This window comes from Rhododendron vialii, chromosome 2a, assembly GCF_030253575.1.
Source record: "Rhododendron vialii isolate Sample 1 chromosome 2a, ASM3025357v1".
In the NCBI taxonomy this organism is placed as follows: domain Eukaryota; kingdom Viridiplantae; phylum Streptophyta; class Magnoliopsida; order Ericales; family Ericaceae; genus Rhododendron; species Rhododendron vialii.
Window position 1 is genome coordinate 34599002 of NC_080558.1, and position 16165 is coordinate 34615166.

A 16165-nucleotide genomic window follows, 5' to 3' on the forward strand; every position below is an offset into this window, starting at 1 on the left:
TTGTTTGGTTTAGATTTTAGAAAATTATTTTTGAGAGTTGGAGTGGTAATGAGGGAAGAGAGATAGAGAGAAAAATTTATTGAAAACTGTGCCGAGAGTTAAAAGTTAATTCCAAAATGTCAATCCAAGCAAGACCATATGTCTCAGCTTTAAACAAACTATCCGCCTTACCCGACTGCTTTACTTGGTTAACCATATCGTCAGTTAGCATTTTGAAACATTTTCCTATTAATCATAAAAGAAAACATTTAAACATGGATATATTGCCTAAAAATTGAAGGAGAGAGAGAGAGGGTAGATTTATTAGGAAAATTTTCTCTCTACTGATATTTATTGGAACAAAAGCAGTTATAACTGACTAGTTTATGTAGATTCTGTAGCCTAAAGAAAGAGCCCATTTGAACATGAGTCACATGATTATCTTTTGGTATTCCCCGTCAAAATAAAGGCGTTAAGCATGTATACAATAGTAGGCAAACCCACCCTTAGTCATTTTACCTTATCAAAGCCACAAAAGCAGCTTGCACCAGCCTCTCGAAACACTCAGGTATTTTACCTTTTTGGAAAATGCACTGTAAAACTAGAGAGCAACTATTCACAAGCAAAACATTAAAATATTATCTTCCTCTCTCTTCTCCCTACCACTCCCTCATTCTTTCTCTACTCTCTCTGTCTCTCTCTCTTTTCTAGTGTATATATTTTATATGGATGAAGAGATCTAATAAAGAGGATTGGTGTGGGGTTGAGAAAAATTTGAGTAGATAAAATGAAAAAAGTGGATTATTGGGTAGGTAAAATACCTTTTACTGGTGTACATGCTCTTAGATATTGCCTGAATGGTCTGGATTGTGTAAACAAACCGTCTTCCTAGCTAAATCCAAATCGTCAATTTCCCGGCATCACTCTTGTTTTTCAAAAGGTTAACATAAGAATATGTGGAAAAATTCAATTATCAAAAAAAAAAAAAAAGTTCTAAGAAATCACTGTTTCTTTCTACACTTTTGGACAAGGCTAGGGTAAAATTCAATAAAGCTATGGGTACATATAAGTTTTGTGGGGCCACCTCGGGTCCCACAAAAATAATTCGAATCGCCTATTATTTTTAAAATATTTTTTATAGAATTTTGTAAAAAATCAGCTATTTGTGGGGGTGAAACTACTTAACTGCTTAGTTTCGTTTCTACAAATTCAGAAAAAATCATTACCGATATCGGGCTAAGTTGATTTTTTACAGGGCTCCATAAAAAATTATTTTAAAAATAATGGGTGGTTCGAATCATCTTTGTGGGACGCGAGGTGAGCCCCACAAAACCCATATATACATGATATGTACATTACATATGTACACATAGTACCACTCTCGGTAAACTTAGAGCCGTCACCGGGGCAATTGAACACCAACAAATTTGTATAGTGGAAGATAACTCATTCATTCCTTGCTTGCTACTGATGTAGTATACACTCAAATGTTAACGAATTGAATATTTGTTCTTTAGAGTAGAGTTTTTTTTTATTATCAATTCTGGAGGTCTCCAAAAATTCAATTTTATTGCTAACATAATTCTATACTCTTGATGGTCCGCCTTATGAATTCTGATAAAGTTTGGACATGCGAAATCAAGTTTTCAAGGTTATGATAATTCAAAATTTAAAGGGGAAAATGACGGCTGAGGACGTGATTTGATAATTAATACCCGCCAAGGATAAGTTAAGAACATTTGTTAATGCTGAAAATGTCCTTGGCGGGTATTAATTATCAAAACACGTCATTGACCGTCATTTTCCCATATTTAAAACGCATACTGGCAAAATTGTCCGCCCATCGTTACCCATCCCCAACCAGATCCACTCTCCACCGCCTCTGACTCCTCCTTCCCGTCACCTCCACCGCCTCCTCCTTCCTCTCCGCCGCTTCATCTCCGTCCCCCTCCCCCTGGTTCGTTTTGGGCTAGATCTGACGGTGAGATGAAGCTAGGGTGGCTCGGCTCCCTCCGGCAAATAAGTCTCCAGTTTATGTGGCGGCGCTTGTCTGGCGACATCTTCAAAATCGGAAATTTCTTTTCTGTTTTTATTCTGTCCAGATGTTGGGTCCGTTTCTGTCTCGGCAGGTTTTCCCCCGGGGTTTTGAGTAATACCCAAGTTCAAACCATCTCTAATAGCAAGAGTTTCAGCAACCCCAGGGGAAGTAATCCCATTATGAATATTGAGAGAAATTCCAATTACCTTGCCATCTACTTCTCGAGCTATAGCACCTGTACCACTTGCATTTAACGCTTTCGACACTGCTGCATCTACATTTATTTTTACCATGTTAAAGTCAGGCTGTGCCCATGTACTCCATTCAGCTGGAACAGATATTCACAAAGAAGAGGAAGGTTGTTTCGTATTGGCCTCCAGAAACTCATGATAATCTCGTAGCGCAATTCCGTTTACCGCCTCCGTCATCCATTTGATCCCAGCAAACACAAAGTCGTTTCGTGTTCTCCAAATCCTCCACAAATATACCAGACCCAAGCCAAAAGAAGACGGGGGAAGATGACCATGGGTAACGTGGTCCAGGATGCAGCCCAACCAATCAGTTAAATATCGAAATTTCAAGAGCTCTTCCGGCCTTAAACGGAAAGGTGAAAGGATCCAAACTTTAATGGCAGGCTCATATCTAAAAAGAAGAGGGATAATGGATTCCTCCCCCTTGCAGAAAACAGTACATATAGGGTCAGTTCTTATCTTCCTCGAAACTTGAGCCGAATTCGTTGCTACCGTGTCATTGAAGCACTTTCATACAAACACTTCGATTTTTGGACGAATTTTCAAACCCCACAATTTCTTCCACACCGACGATAATACACCGGACGAACTTGTTTGAGCTGCTCGAACATTCACGTGACTTCCTATTCCTTCCTTTTCCAAATGATAAGCTAACTTGACTGTGAAAGATTCATTTGAAGAGAGGTGCCAAATTTTTCGATCACGCCTTTGGGTGGAGCTAATTGGAATAGAGAGAATGGATTCAGCATCCTCTTGGTTGAAAGTATTTCTGATCAAATCGTGCTTCCATGCCTTTTGTTGAGGGATCAACAAGGCCAGACACCTTCTCTAAGCCATCTCTCCTCGTCGTATTGCTGTTAACCTTAAAAGATAGATCCTTTGGCAACCAAGGATCTTCCCAGATACGTATATCTTCTCCTGAGTGAACTTGTCAATGCCAGCCTTTGTCAATTATCTCTCTTGCCCAAACTATACTTTTCCAAGCCCAAAAAGACTGATTATTAACCAGTGCATACCAGAACGACGTGTTTGGGAAGTAGCGGCCTTTAAAAATACGCCTGAATAGGGAAGATTCTCCTAAAATAAGTTTCCATCCTTGCTCCGCGATTAATGCCCTGTTGAAAGAAACCAAATCTCAGAAGCCCATACCCCCATCTCCTTTGCAGCGACTGAGTTTATCCCATTTAGCCCAATAGATTTTTCGCTCCCCACCAAAACTTTGCAATTTCAGCTGACATTTGCTGCACAAGAGATTTCGGAAGACGAAAACAGGACATTGCATAATTTCGCTTCGCCAGCAAAACAGAGTTAATTAGTACCTCTCGTCCAGCATTATTGAAGGAAAAATCGACCCAGCTCCTCAATTGTTTAATCATTTCGTCTTTAATATAGGAGAACAACTCTCCTTTTGAATGCCCAAGGAAAATTGGCAGGCCTAAATACTTCGCAGTGCTTCCAAAGAAATACCCACTTTCATGGATAAATGAGACTGGCCTGGCTTCCGTTGGAGTGTTGGGGCTGAAAAGTAACGATGATTTCCCTTTATTCACCTTCTGACCTGAGGCAGCCTCATAATATTCAAGAATGCTAATTATGAAATCATCTGCAAACAACAAATGAGAAATCAACGGACAATACTTATTAATATGAAAGCCACGCAGAAGGTTCTTACTTTCATAATCATTGAATAGGGTCGTGAGACCTTCGCTGCATAGAAGAAAAAGATAAGGCGAAAGGGGACACCCCTGCCTTATACCTCTGCTGGGTTGAAAAGTTTTTCACGATGGAAAAAGTGACAGTCTTTACGCACTCCATAACCCAACCGACCCATCTTGGATAGGAGCCCAACCTTTCCAAAATGAACTGAAGATAACTCCATTCGACCCTGTCATAAGCTTTTGCCATATCCAATTTAAGAGCAACCACTCCCGGCTTGCCCCTCCGTTTGTGTTTGATGTAGTGTGTGAATTCATGCGCAATTAGAAGAATATTGTCTGTTATCTGACGCCCCTCCACAAATGCGCTTTGGTTTTCCAAAATAATGGATGGAAGAAATGATTTGAGACGATTGGCAATGACTTTAGCAATGATCTTGTATGAGGTAGTGCATAAGCTGATAGGGTGGAATTCTGTAACCTTATGGGCGCTGAAACCTTCGGGATAAGAACAATCTGTGCACGGTTTAAGCTTTCAAGCATCCTACCGCTACTATATCCCAATATCTTTGAAAAAACCCAGCATTCATCCCATTGTATCCTGGACCTTTATTTGGTGGCATTTCAAACAAGGCTGCCTTGATTTTTTGCTAAGTAAAAGGCTTGAGCAGACTATTATTCATTGAACCTGTTACGCAGCAGGGTAGTAAGCTGCAAACTTGTTGTGCTTGAGGAGTGCCTTCACCTGAATACGAGTTAAATGGGACTTACCACCCAATTTTTTGACCCCTTACCTCTTTTGATATGACAAGTTATTCGATGGTTTACATTTTCTTTGTTTTTTTTTTGGTAATGAAGCGTGTTCCCCTGGCCAGTTTGCGTGCACCACATGACTAATCTCTCCAGCCCCCACCAGCCTTTGCTAACCCAAAGGGTTTTTACACATGGGGTGGCCCCAAGGGTTTTTACCATCCCGAGGTCCCAAGTTCGATGTTTTACATTGTAACTAGCGTCGGGTTCGTGCGGAGCACGAATCACATGCTCAGTAAAACAATTCGAAGTGATGTTGTTGTTTTGAGGATCGGAATATGATGACGGTCGGTGCGAAATGAAGGATAATTAGTTTGCATAGATGCATTCATTAGGTAGAAGTTCAATACCAAGAGTAGATCCGTTCGCAGTTGTTTGGATCAAACACCATAATATGTAATTCTACATGTACATTAGGATTGAGCACTAATGTGTGGTAGGTTGATAGCTTGTGCGCATGAACAAATGATTTCCACTCGACTCCTGTGAAGAATCCGTTAGCATATTCAACGGTCCATCTCCTTGATTTTGAAATTAGTATAAATTCTCTTCAGTTATGTTGGTTGATCGCATAATGCTCTGAAGTATTGAGGTAGGCTCTGAAAATTGCAACGGGTCAAGTTAGGAATTGAAGACTAATGGACATAGAAATGCATGCATGTTATATAATAAAGTGTTTTACCAATCTTTGCAAATCTGTGTATGTTAGCAGTATAGCACATCTCACAGAGTGGTTTGAGACTCGAAACAAGCGCGGTGAATAAGCAGTTAGTGTCACAGCTGCATGTGTAAAATATTGGCAGCTATTAGTGGAGTTATATATTGCAAAATGAATATTGGCTATAGTCAATTTCATTGAGCAAGTCTTACAGTCATTGGAGTTATGCATGGCCATTTCGGCATCCCATGCAATGGGAGCATTGAGTTGATGAATTGGTAAAGCTGAAGACCATTGATACTTGACCTCACATCCTTCAGTATTGAGCACGTAAAGATCGAATTGCAAGTGTCCAACATAGCCAAAGAGTAGAGTAAAATTGTCTTGAATATTATGCGCATGGACAATTTTATCCCAACCTTCTGTTAATTTGCCATCTTCTATTTTTACGTACCAGAGTCGATCACTGCTGTTAATTATTGCAATTGTCTCTGGTGGCGTAAATGTGTATTGTTTGAAACCATGTGACATCACCTACACATGAATATTATATATGAATTGTAGAGATTGGACATTTAGTAAAATAGGATGGAGAGCATCGTACCAATTTCATGTTGTCTTCAATGGATGTGGTTACAGTTTCCAAGAACCATGAAGGATGATTTGCTACACAAAGAAGAAGAGACGAGTTTCATTGTTTTTAGTCAAGTGATAAAGTAATGTAATGGCTATTGAATATATTTGGCGAGACAGTCAATTTACCAATTTGTTGATGAAGATTTCGTGGAATGAATAGATTATTTATTGAACGGTAGAATGGGTGAATGAACTTTGGTCTTGCATCTAGAATATTCATCAGCCAACTTGAATTTATTGGGTTTTTTCCACTGAAACACTCTACCGCGGCAAACAACGTTGAATATTTCTGAATGAAAGCATAGTCTGCAACATATCTGATGGCATCTGCATTGCATGGTACTGCTTTGGCGGCTTTTATAAGGTTGTGTTTGAATCTTGAAAGTAGTATTCTACTCTAGCTATAATTCCATTTCTTAATGTGGCATAGAGTAAATTTCCACAAAGTATTGGCATGTTGATGCCAAGTGATCCTCAAAGCGCAAAGCCATAATTAAAGAAGGCTCTAGATATTAGAAATAATGTGATTAGATCGAGGCATGAAGTAAATAAAAGTGCTTTGCAGATCTTGCTAAATGATCTTGATAGTGAGAAACAACGGGATGTAAATTACATGATGAAAGTGATGGCAAATATCCATAACCATTGAGCAAAGATAGTTACTGAAGGCATATATGTACATGCATTGTGTACTAAATGCAATGAGACGATTTTACCTGTGAGGAATCTTAAATTCATAAACGAACTATATCCATAGTTAATTCAGGTTGATACATAGGTTTCAAAAACTCTGAGGGCACATAAGATGTGAATTAGGAGTTTCTGCTTTAAAATTCTATTTTGAGCATTGTAATCTCTTTAGAGAGGATTTAGGGAAGGTAGTTGTTATGTGCTTAATTTATAATAAATACCTTTGTCCTGCATGTAAAGGTACCATAATGTAATAGGGTAGGGTTAGATGGAAGGTTAGTAGGCCAAAGCACGAGCAGTGGTAGCCTAACAGCGGTATATTATGTAAATTCCACGGTATGACTTTTGGAACACTGAAATTTTATCTACAAAAATAGTCTTGTATCTTGTCCATAAAGACATTGAGAAGCTTCAATCTGAAGGAGTCGGATTGAAGTCAATTCAAAGTTATGCAGCAAAAACTTCCATCAATGACTTACCTTCTTTGCGCTTTTTAAGCGTTGCAATTTGCTGCTTGTATTGTACTATTTTTATAGAAACATAGGAGTCTATAAGTATGCCAAGATCACTTGGATAGTTTAACAGAACTTAGGTTCGATTATAAGGCAGAAAACATAGGAAAATTCAATGCTTTTGACAAAATCAACGGGCTAGCACTCAAGTTTGTAGCCATATCCATTAATGGATTACATGTGGATAGCTTTCTAATAGCTCTAGCTCATTTCCTTTCAAATATATATCAGCTCAATCATGAATGAGCATCATCACTCGCAACAGAATAATGCAAAATTAGAACAGCTAATGTCTTCGTGATTACCACCAGATTCATATATTATAACCTAGTTCAAAGAATATACTATTTTCTTTGGTTTTGTGGTGGAAGAGTTGGGTTTTTGTGCTTATCTTTTTAACTCTTGCATAAAAATGAAAAGGAAGAGCTTTCTCTATTCTGTGCTAGAGACAGTGCTTGAACCTACAGAAATGATTACAACTTGTTGATATCATAGAGCAGAGAAGTCATGGAATTGGTCCTCCCACAACTCTAAATTTTTTGGAAATCAAATTTCTGTGCTGAAGCTGATATAGTTAATGGTAAAAAAAAAAGCACAAATATTAGATGAAAACGAATGCTACCTTGATTGGTGTAGGAGTGATCGGTAATCCAACGAATTGCTTGAATTTCTTTAGCTGGATCGAGCCTTGGAGAGTTTGTTCTAGTTGTTTTTTAACCCAGAACAGTTGCTGGTGTGGTTAACTAGTTTGTTGCTGTTTTGAAGTCTTACTCTGTCTTGGATTTTTTAACTATTTGGATGGTACCGATGATGGGAGCATTTGTGGAAGTCAAGATTCTAGTGCAGTGGAAAGATTTGCTGCATCATTAATTTAGAAGGAAGTACATGAGAATTTGGAAATATGATGCAGTCATCATCATGCACATATATCTTACAAGATTGCACTTTATTGTAATTATGGTGGAAGAAGCACGTGCAATGGTTGAGGAAAACGATAAAGCTGGTGTTTGTGATGATGTCATGAATATTCTCTTAATGATTTTTTTTTTGTTTATTGGATAATTTTTTTTGTATTTGTAGATTTGTAAGTGAGGATAAAAAACAAACAATATTAATCAAAGCGCAGGGATCGGCACCGAATTTTTGAAGAGATGGTTTTGTTTGTTGATTGAGTAGGCGAGATATTTGAATTAAGTTGTTACTATGATACGATGTAAAGTTGGAAGCATTGACTGTAGATAATTGTCTTGGTAAGGCACGCATTGAGTTGGAATTTGTAATCTCTTAGTTAGAGTTATTAGTAATTGTGGCTTTTTTGGGTTTTTATAAAAGGTTATTCTTGTCTATGGCTTGTAGCATTGTGTACAGTTGTTCAATTATGAGGGTGAAAGTTTCGATAAATCTTGACACCAATAGCTCAGGAAATAGAACCTATTTGAAATATTTGAAGTCTTTTGTTTATTTGATGCAGAAAGGAAGCATTTAAGATGTATAAATTGGTATCTATTATGCATTGAGAAAAGGTTGATGCTGGGCAGTGAATCGTTGGAATGATTCCACCCAGAGCTTGAAATTGAAGGGCTTAATATCAAATAAAATTTTTAGTTAGCTTTGACAGAGTAAAAAGAATATAGACCAACAATATCAATGGATATGAAATAAACGTCGATCACCTACATAGATATATGGAAGAGCAATAATTTACAAACTGAGGTCATGGAAACCTAACATACATTGGTGCTGCAGAAAGATGCTAAGTCGCTGAGAATTTTTACAAATATAGGATTCTTGCTACCATTCTTTTCCTTCTAATATGTGTCAGTAACAAGGTGAGTTTGCAGATCAAAGGGTTCTTCGTCATAGGGTATTGAGTACCAATCATAAATTTCTTCGCGATCATTCACATGAAGCACCATAATATGCAACCGCAGCTTGATATCAAGACTTAGAATCAGAATATGGTTAGTTTGCAAGTTATATGCAGCAACTAATGTTTCCCATAACTGGCCATAGAGGTATGCACCGTCATACTGCACATGCCACTGCACTCCATGAATCACTAATGTAATTTCTTTGTGTCCAGATTGCTGACAAAACCCGTTCAGCCTTTTGGTTAGTTTCTGCAAACGACAAATGCAAGAAATGAGGAGCTGAAGTAGGAAGCATGAATTTTTTGAGGTAGAAAAGCTCTATTACACCAGAAATGTTACCAGCTTTTGAAGGATGTCAGATTCGATGAGGATAGCACTGCGGAAAGCATGGTGAGTAGCTCGATAGCTTATTGGTGGACAAGCAGTGATGATAACATCTAAATATAAAAAAAGGAAATGTTATTTATTGAATTATATCCATCATAGAGAACTAAATAAAGAAACCATTATCGATAAGTTACTTGCCTCCAGTGAGGCGAGAGAAAGTTTTGCGTGAATCCCAATCATTTGGTGCATTTGAGTGTTGGATGGGTGCAATAGTAGTCCAATCATATGCGATTTCATCATTATTTTCATTGAACACAAATAAATCGAATTCGAGGTGTCCAACACAAGCAAATAGAAGCAAATAATTCTTGCCGATACTGTGAGCATGAACCACATTCATCCATCCAGTTGTAAAGCGGGAATTGTCAATTTTTACATACCAGATTCGGCTACCACTTTGAATCATTGCAACTACCTCATTCGGTGCCAATAGATATGAGTTCATAGCATACGGTACTTGCTACACATGTGGAATGAATAGGATGATGAACTTGGTATGATATATTTGGTAGCGGTGATTTTAAAAATTAGAATGGAATTGTTACCACTGTTAGATTTTCGTGGATCAGAGGAACAATGTGTGAGAACCAGTAGCTTTGCTTATCTACATCATTCAATAAAGGCTGCGAAATTTGTATGCAAAAGAGCTGAGAAAATCAAGCAGGAATTTAGTCCAGTAGCTAAATTGCTAAAAGCGAGAACTTACAGTCTATTATAGCTATACCTTGATCCACCATCAAGTACTTGGAAGAACGACAATGTGGGTGAATGAATTTTGGTTTTTGAGCCAGAATTGATTTTATCCCAGTCTTAAATGGATTAGCGACATCCCACTCAAACACGTCTTCAAGTTCATATAGAGAAAAGTATTTTTTCACAAATTCAGTATTAGCAATGTATTTGACTGCAGCATTATCATATGATATTGCTGCAGCAACTCTGATCTCGGCATTGTTTGAATCAATTAGGTAGTAGACATATCTAGTGTTAGTACATCTTTGAAGCTCCAAGATGCAAAGGCGCACAAAACGTGGACAGGCAGCAGCTAAGCCATCTTCGTAGCTCAAATCCATAACTAATTGAGTGGGGTCCTTTCAAGAATAACAAAATGTGATAATGTTACATTAAGTTGTGGAGGTTGAGTATGGAGTAATATAAATGAGAAGAGGGCAGTAGCAGCTTTGTATCTTTCAAAATGATCATAAATTTCAAAAGAACTGAGGAAAACTAAATTCATGAATCTTGATAAGTAGCGAGAGGAATAAAGGGAAATTACCTATCGGAAGCATCGAGTTTGAAACATAGAAGATGAATCTAGTGCTTGAGTGAATCCCTGATTGAAGAACAAATGTCATTATTGAAGAGAACATATAGCAGTTGAGCATTTAGATGGAAAGAAAAATCGAACAGAGTAGCTGCGTATAGCATAACCTGTCCTCTTCTTCATTGCTTGAATGTGTTGTGGTTTCAACGGGGGAGAGCTTTGTAGGTTTTGCGAGGGGGAGGGGAGTTGGAATTTGAGAGAGATTGATGAAAAGTTGTTTAAATAGGAAAACCCTATGACTTGGTTGTGGTGTATGTAGTTGCTGACATTGTCCTTACTTTTAATGTAGTTGAATATGAACCAGAATGTAACCAGTTTTTGCAATTGGAGTGCAGATATGAATTATCCAATTTACCCTTGTTTTAAAACTTACCATGGTCTGTGTTCAATCCCATATCCATATATCCTAAAGGACGAACTTTCGAAAGGCAAAGAAGAGAAACAAAAGGATTAAACTATCTATTGTTTTCATGGATTAAAGTATTTTATAATTGGTTTACTTAGGTCAGGTTGATTCTATCTTAGATAGCTAGAAGTATTTGTTCTAGATATATAAGTTGTTTATTTGTTAAAGATGGTAAAATCCAATACTTAGAATGATAAAATAAAGGAGGACGGTGTTATGTATGTTTATTTCCTCTCTTTTATAAATTGCATGTGGAAAGCTATGATACTAAACTTCTTTTAAAGAATTTCTGCTACAAACAGTGCTTGTATTGTTGGTAGATTTTTGGGTACCATATTTGAAAAAAAAAAAAAATTTTGGACTTTGCTAAACCAGGTATGTTTGCAGAGGCTTGAGTTGTAAACATGACATTAAAGTTATTTGCTTATAAATTTAAGCTGGACAGTGAAAAAAGCAAGGAAGTTAATCTTTTTGATATATGTCTCATATTAGAGCCTCAGCACAAATGCACCAAGTGTTTTGATCTAGTGAGGTTTAATTTTGATCTTTTAATGTTCACTTTTACTTGAATAATCTTTTGTTCGTGTGGTTAAATGAAATTATCTCAATGGGCCAATATTGACCTATTTCTTTTTAATTGTTGTAGATGGAAAGGAAGTCCCATGAAGTCATGGTGGAAGATGAAAATTTCTTTTCTATAGAAAATCAAGGGAGTTCCTTGACATCACCGAAGAATCAAAGGGTGGCAAGTAGATTTTGTTCTAAGTATATCTGGGATGCTTTATGTTGATTGAAAAAAGAAAGGCTCATCTTAGCATTTCAACTTCTTAGCTGCAGAAGTTTCATTTGGAGCTGAGAGAATAATTGTCGTGAATGGTATCCTAAAAAGGTAACTGTGAATCCACAATTGCATTGAGATGATAGGTTTTGTTTTTATCTTAATGAAGCTTCTGATTTCTGGCCCCCCCAATCCCTCCTCTATGCATATTTAGACTAAAATGCCTAGGATAAGCTTAAATGAGATTTCTTGTTCAATATGACGGAATAGATTTGTTTCCCAAAGGAATGAATGTCATGGATTAAAATCAGTATTGGTTTCATGTTTTTAAAGACAATCAAAGGTTAGTCTTAAGATATTCCTGATGAAAAATAGAATAATGCGAATAGTTAAACACTACAATCCAAACCAAAACTAATGTAAGTAGTGGTTTAGATGATTATAGGTTCAGAAAATAGATATTAACTTTCATGCAGCAAGAATAGAAGCACTTTAACTTGATTTTTTTAACCAAAGACTAACTGTTTTTTGGGGTTGCTGAATAAGTGTTGAATACATTCATTCCTAACTCTCCATTAGACGAACAAAAGAACCTAAAGCATGCTAACTAAGATGGCATGTGCGAGGAGTAAATTGATTTGGCAAGCAAGAGGTTCAGCAATAGAAGAAGGACTTCACCATAGGAGAAAAGTGAAAGAATGCAAGAGAAGTAAACCAGCGAGTGTTTCTATTTTCTGGGTTCATATTTTATAAAGAGTAGTTGGGACTGTGTATGAGTGGATCTGTACAACAAACTATCATGATTTCATCAAGAGAAGATTTAGTGTTCACAGAATTTTATGAATCATCTTACCTGCCGCCATCAGTTAGAAGCAAAGCTTTAAATTTTTGCTTTTAAGTACAACTAAGACTGCAAGTGTTAATAAGACAGGTAAAGTAAATGGCTACAGTAACCGATTGGGTAACCATGTCTATGTGCATTGCTCATTTTTTGTTACAGATTAGTTTGGTTTGCTAATTTATTATCATTTGTTTGAGACTGACTCATTTTGCCTTTGTTTCTTCTTTCATTGTAGTTTATTTTGGATTAGTTTTCATTAGGTGCTATCTTTTTTGTGATGCCTTCATATGCCTCTAGAGTATTTTTAGCTAATAATTTTTGTATTGGAATTAGAATTTAGGCATCATATAAGTAGAGCAGCTGCATCAATCATTCACCGACTAAGATATTATCTGCAATCATTTTTTTTAATCTTAATTGGTGTAGAATAATGCAGTAGATGCATGACAATTATTATTAATCGGTGGTTAAAAATGGAGCCAATAACTGTAGGCGCACACATATGAACAAAGTATGGTTTAGTCGTGGATGCAATTATGACACGACCTGTAGTAGAATGTTCGGCTAACTTGTAGCTAGCAGCTACGGTCATACATGATTATATTTGTCAAGTGTTGCTAGCTAGTGTTGTCCTAAATGACTGTGGGCAAAGGGCATGTAGATAGTGAATTGGGTTGAAAGCAAAAGTAAATTCAACTGGACGAATGTTGTTGAATTAATTCATACGAGTTACGGTGAGGACAAAGGTATGATCATGTTTGCTGAGTATTGTTGGGAACGGTTGTTCTAAATGATTTGGGGTAAAGGGCACGTCAATGGTGAATGGGGTTCATAGCAAAAGTCGTCGTAAACTAATGGAATGTTCTTGAACTAATTCATTCAAGTGCGACAGTTGATAGTGATATTTTGAGTGCAAAGGTGAAATCTAATCATCCATGAAGGTATGCCAAAAGCGAAAACACATCCCTGTCATCAGATATAGCAGTAAAGCAAGAATGGAATCCAATTAACATAATAAACATATCACTTGAATAGGTTTCATAAGCAATAGCGACAAACCCTGCCGCTAAAACATTGTTTCGGCAAAATACAAAGCACATGGAAGTAGTCCAATGTGCTAACAAAAGATGTCTAAAAGGCTTAGGTGTGTCAATTGATCATCTTCGTTGACGTGGTATATTATGGTTCAACATTACTGATCACTAGCCTTAAGTTTTTTTAAAATGCAGTAGCTAGAATAATATGCCTTGCATCAACGGATTTTATCATTACAGACCATCATTAGTAGATTATGCAAGTTAACATGGTCATCCAAAAACTTATGCATCTAGGATTACTTCAATCACTCTTTGTTTTGGTGGCACGAAGTCATCAGCACCAGGTTGCAAGCCAATCACTGTGGTCTCATCCTTGACGCCGAAGAAGTCCGAGGGAGGTTCTTTGATGAAGAGTTGCCAACAAACTTTCTTGCCGGATGATGAACCAGATGAATGATGAACCAGCTTCATCATCATCAATTTTTTTTTTTGGATGTTTTTTACCTCATCAAACTAGTGGACGTTAAAAAGGCAGTGCGATTTTTCCTCTAGACCATATTTATATGCTTTGACACGAACAACATATTCCACCTCCTTAGTAATTGCTTCCATTGCAGCCATGGACAGCCCATCCTTTATTAGCAATTTCAAAAATATGAACAATCATTAAACGAGCTTGAACTTGATTCATTCAAAATTATTGATTTTGCGAAAGTCTTTTGAACTAAAGTTGCTTGAGACTTCCTATTCTATGGCAGAATTAGTAATTTACGTGGCAACTGTATGCATTTTATACCTCAGTTGTGTTTTCTTTCAAGTACAGAGCTGTTATTCCGAACATGGTTTCTGCAACTTTCGTGAACGTTGTCGCAGTGATATCTCCTGTGGAGTCTGAGAGCAAAACATTAAACTTGCACCTGTTATTTGAATGGGAAGCTAATGAAATGAGTTACTCGTAAATTAAGCATACAGTTGCACAGGGAGAAGTTAGGTTCTTTTGGGAGCATGACAAACCTTGGCGTTGGCTCAACCTTCTCATCACAAAAGTTGCACCAAAATTCAGTATCGTCTGTGGCATCAATCCCATGATTGCATTTTGAGCATGACATGTAGAAGAAATCTTGGTTTAGGTCAGTGACCTTGCAGACAGGTTGTATCCAATAGTACTACAGCTGCAATGAATATTACATTACGAGACTGGAAATGATTAGAATTCAAGAGACAAATCGCAATAATATTAGCAAAGGATTACCTCCTATACAATCGTGGGAAGACGGTCAATCTTAATGATGTCTCTCTCGAATGGTGATTCAACAGGAGTGATAGGTGTCCCTATCTGATTAAGATGACCTATGTCGAGGTTTTGGATTTCGATTGAGTGGGCAAGACACCTACATCAACCAGCAGGGAAAAATTAATTACTTTTGGATCATAAAAAGTAGGAGCTGTTTGTGAACTGAAATTTAAAACTAATCTGCAATTCGACAGAATTTATGCTACCAAGTTCTGAGCACATTTGCTTCAGGCAGAGGAGGATCGAAATTGAAAATCGTCAAACCTTTAGTTTCAAGCTTAGTCTCTGTATACCAAAACCGATTGGAAGTTAGTGCATGCTTCCCAAATTCTATATTTGCAAAATTCTGCGAGTGTTATGGACTGTATTTCATTCTTACCATATGAAGCATTAACTTTGAGCCTAACACCCATGACAACAGGATATGGTCCTGTAAGTTCAGTCATCCTTTTTGCCTCGTGATGAGTGAATTGATCCCAAAGAGTCAATGTTGTTGGCTTCATGCTGGGATTCAAAAGATCGTTCACAGTTAGCATTAGTAATAATTTAGGCAAACTTTTATCAGTTGTGTCTTTAAAATCTTACCTCTGATCAATCACTTTGACATTCTGCACATAGGTTCTCGGGGTTTTGCGTTTTAGGCCCACATGCGTGATTGCAAGCAGCACCTCTATTGTATAAAAGATGTCGTTAGGTTTTAGTTCTCATATGGGTAAGTATAAAATCAGGGATAAATGAATGGTTACCTATGCCATTTTTGATGTTCTGGTGGTTATGCAATTCTGCTAGCGACACAAAATTATGTTCAGGGCTTTTATACTGAGTCCTTCCATTGCAGAATATTGTTAGCAACATGATGACAATCATCAGGAGTTTTGCTGATTTGAGGATTCCTAATGGAGTACGTATGGTACACCTTAAGCGTGTGTTCCATTATCTCAATTTCAGGTCCAAAGATTGTGGCCTGAATTTTAGTTCCCTAAAGATGACCAAAAAAT

The 16165-nt window shown here is 37.2% G+C and overlaps 3 protein-coding genes across 3 annotated transcripts; all 3 read right to left on the bottom strand.

Moving 5' to 3' along the window:
* Positions 1 to 5192: 5192 nt before the first annotated feature.
* Positions 5193 to 6344, bottom strand: LOC131313056 (uncharacterized). The gene is made up of 4 exons (XM_058341128.1): positions 6154 to 6344; positions 5604 to 6057; positions 5416 to 5513; positions 5193 to 5332 (listed from the first exon to the last, which is right to left on the bottom strand). Exons 2-4 carry the CDS (start codon positions 5920 to 5922, stop codon positions 5288 to 5290), a joined length of 462 nt encoding a protein of 153 aa, XP_058197111.1. The 5' UTR covers positions 5923 to 6057; positions 6154 to 6344; the 3' UTR covers positions 5193 to 5287.
* Positions 6345 to 14369: 8025 nt separating this feature from the next.
* Positions 14370 to 15060, bottom strand: LOC131313063 (replication protein A 70 kDa DNA-binding subunit B-like). The gene is made up of 3 exons (XM_058341138.1): positions 14888 to 15060; positions 14670 to 14790; positions 14370 to 14506 (listed from the first exon to the last, which is right to left on the bottom strand). The coding sequence occupies exons 1-3, from the start codon at positions 14980 to 14982 to the stop codon at positions 14387 to 14389; spliced, it is 336 nt and encodes a 111-aa protein (XP_058197121.1). The 5' UTR covers positions 14983 to 15060; the 3' UTR covers positions 14370 to 14386.
* On the bottom strand, positions 15005 to 15745 carry LOC131317469 (uncharacterized). The gene is made up of 4 exons (XM_058347017.1): positions 15547 to 15745; positions 15374 to 15452; positions 15135 to 15264; positions 15005 to 15070 (listed from the first exon to the last, which is right to left on the bottom strand). The coding sequence occupies exons 1-4, from the start codon at positions 15701 to 15703 to the stop codon at positions 15005 to 15007; spliced, it is 432 nt and encodes a 143-aa protein (XP_058203000.1). The 5' UTR covers positions 15704 to 15745.
* Between the last annotated feature and the right edge of the window lie 420 nt (positions 15746 to 16165).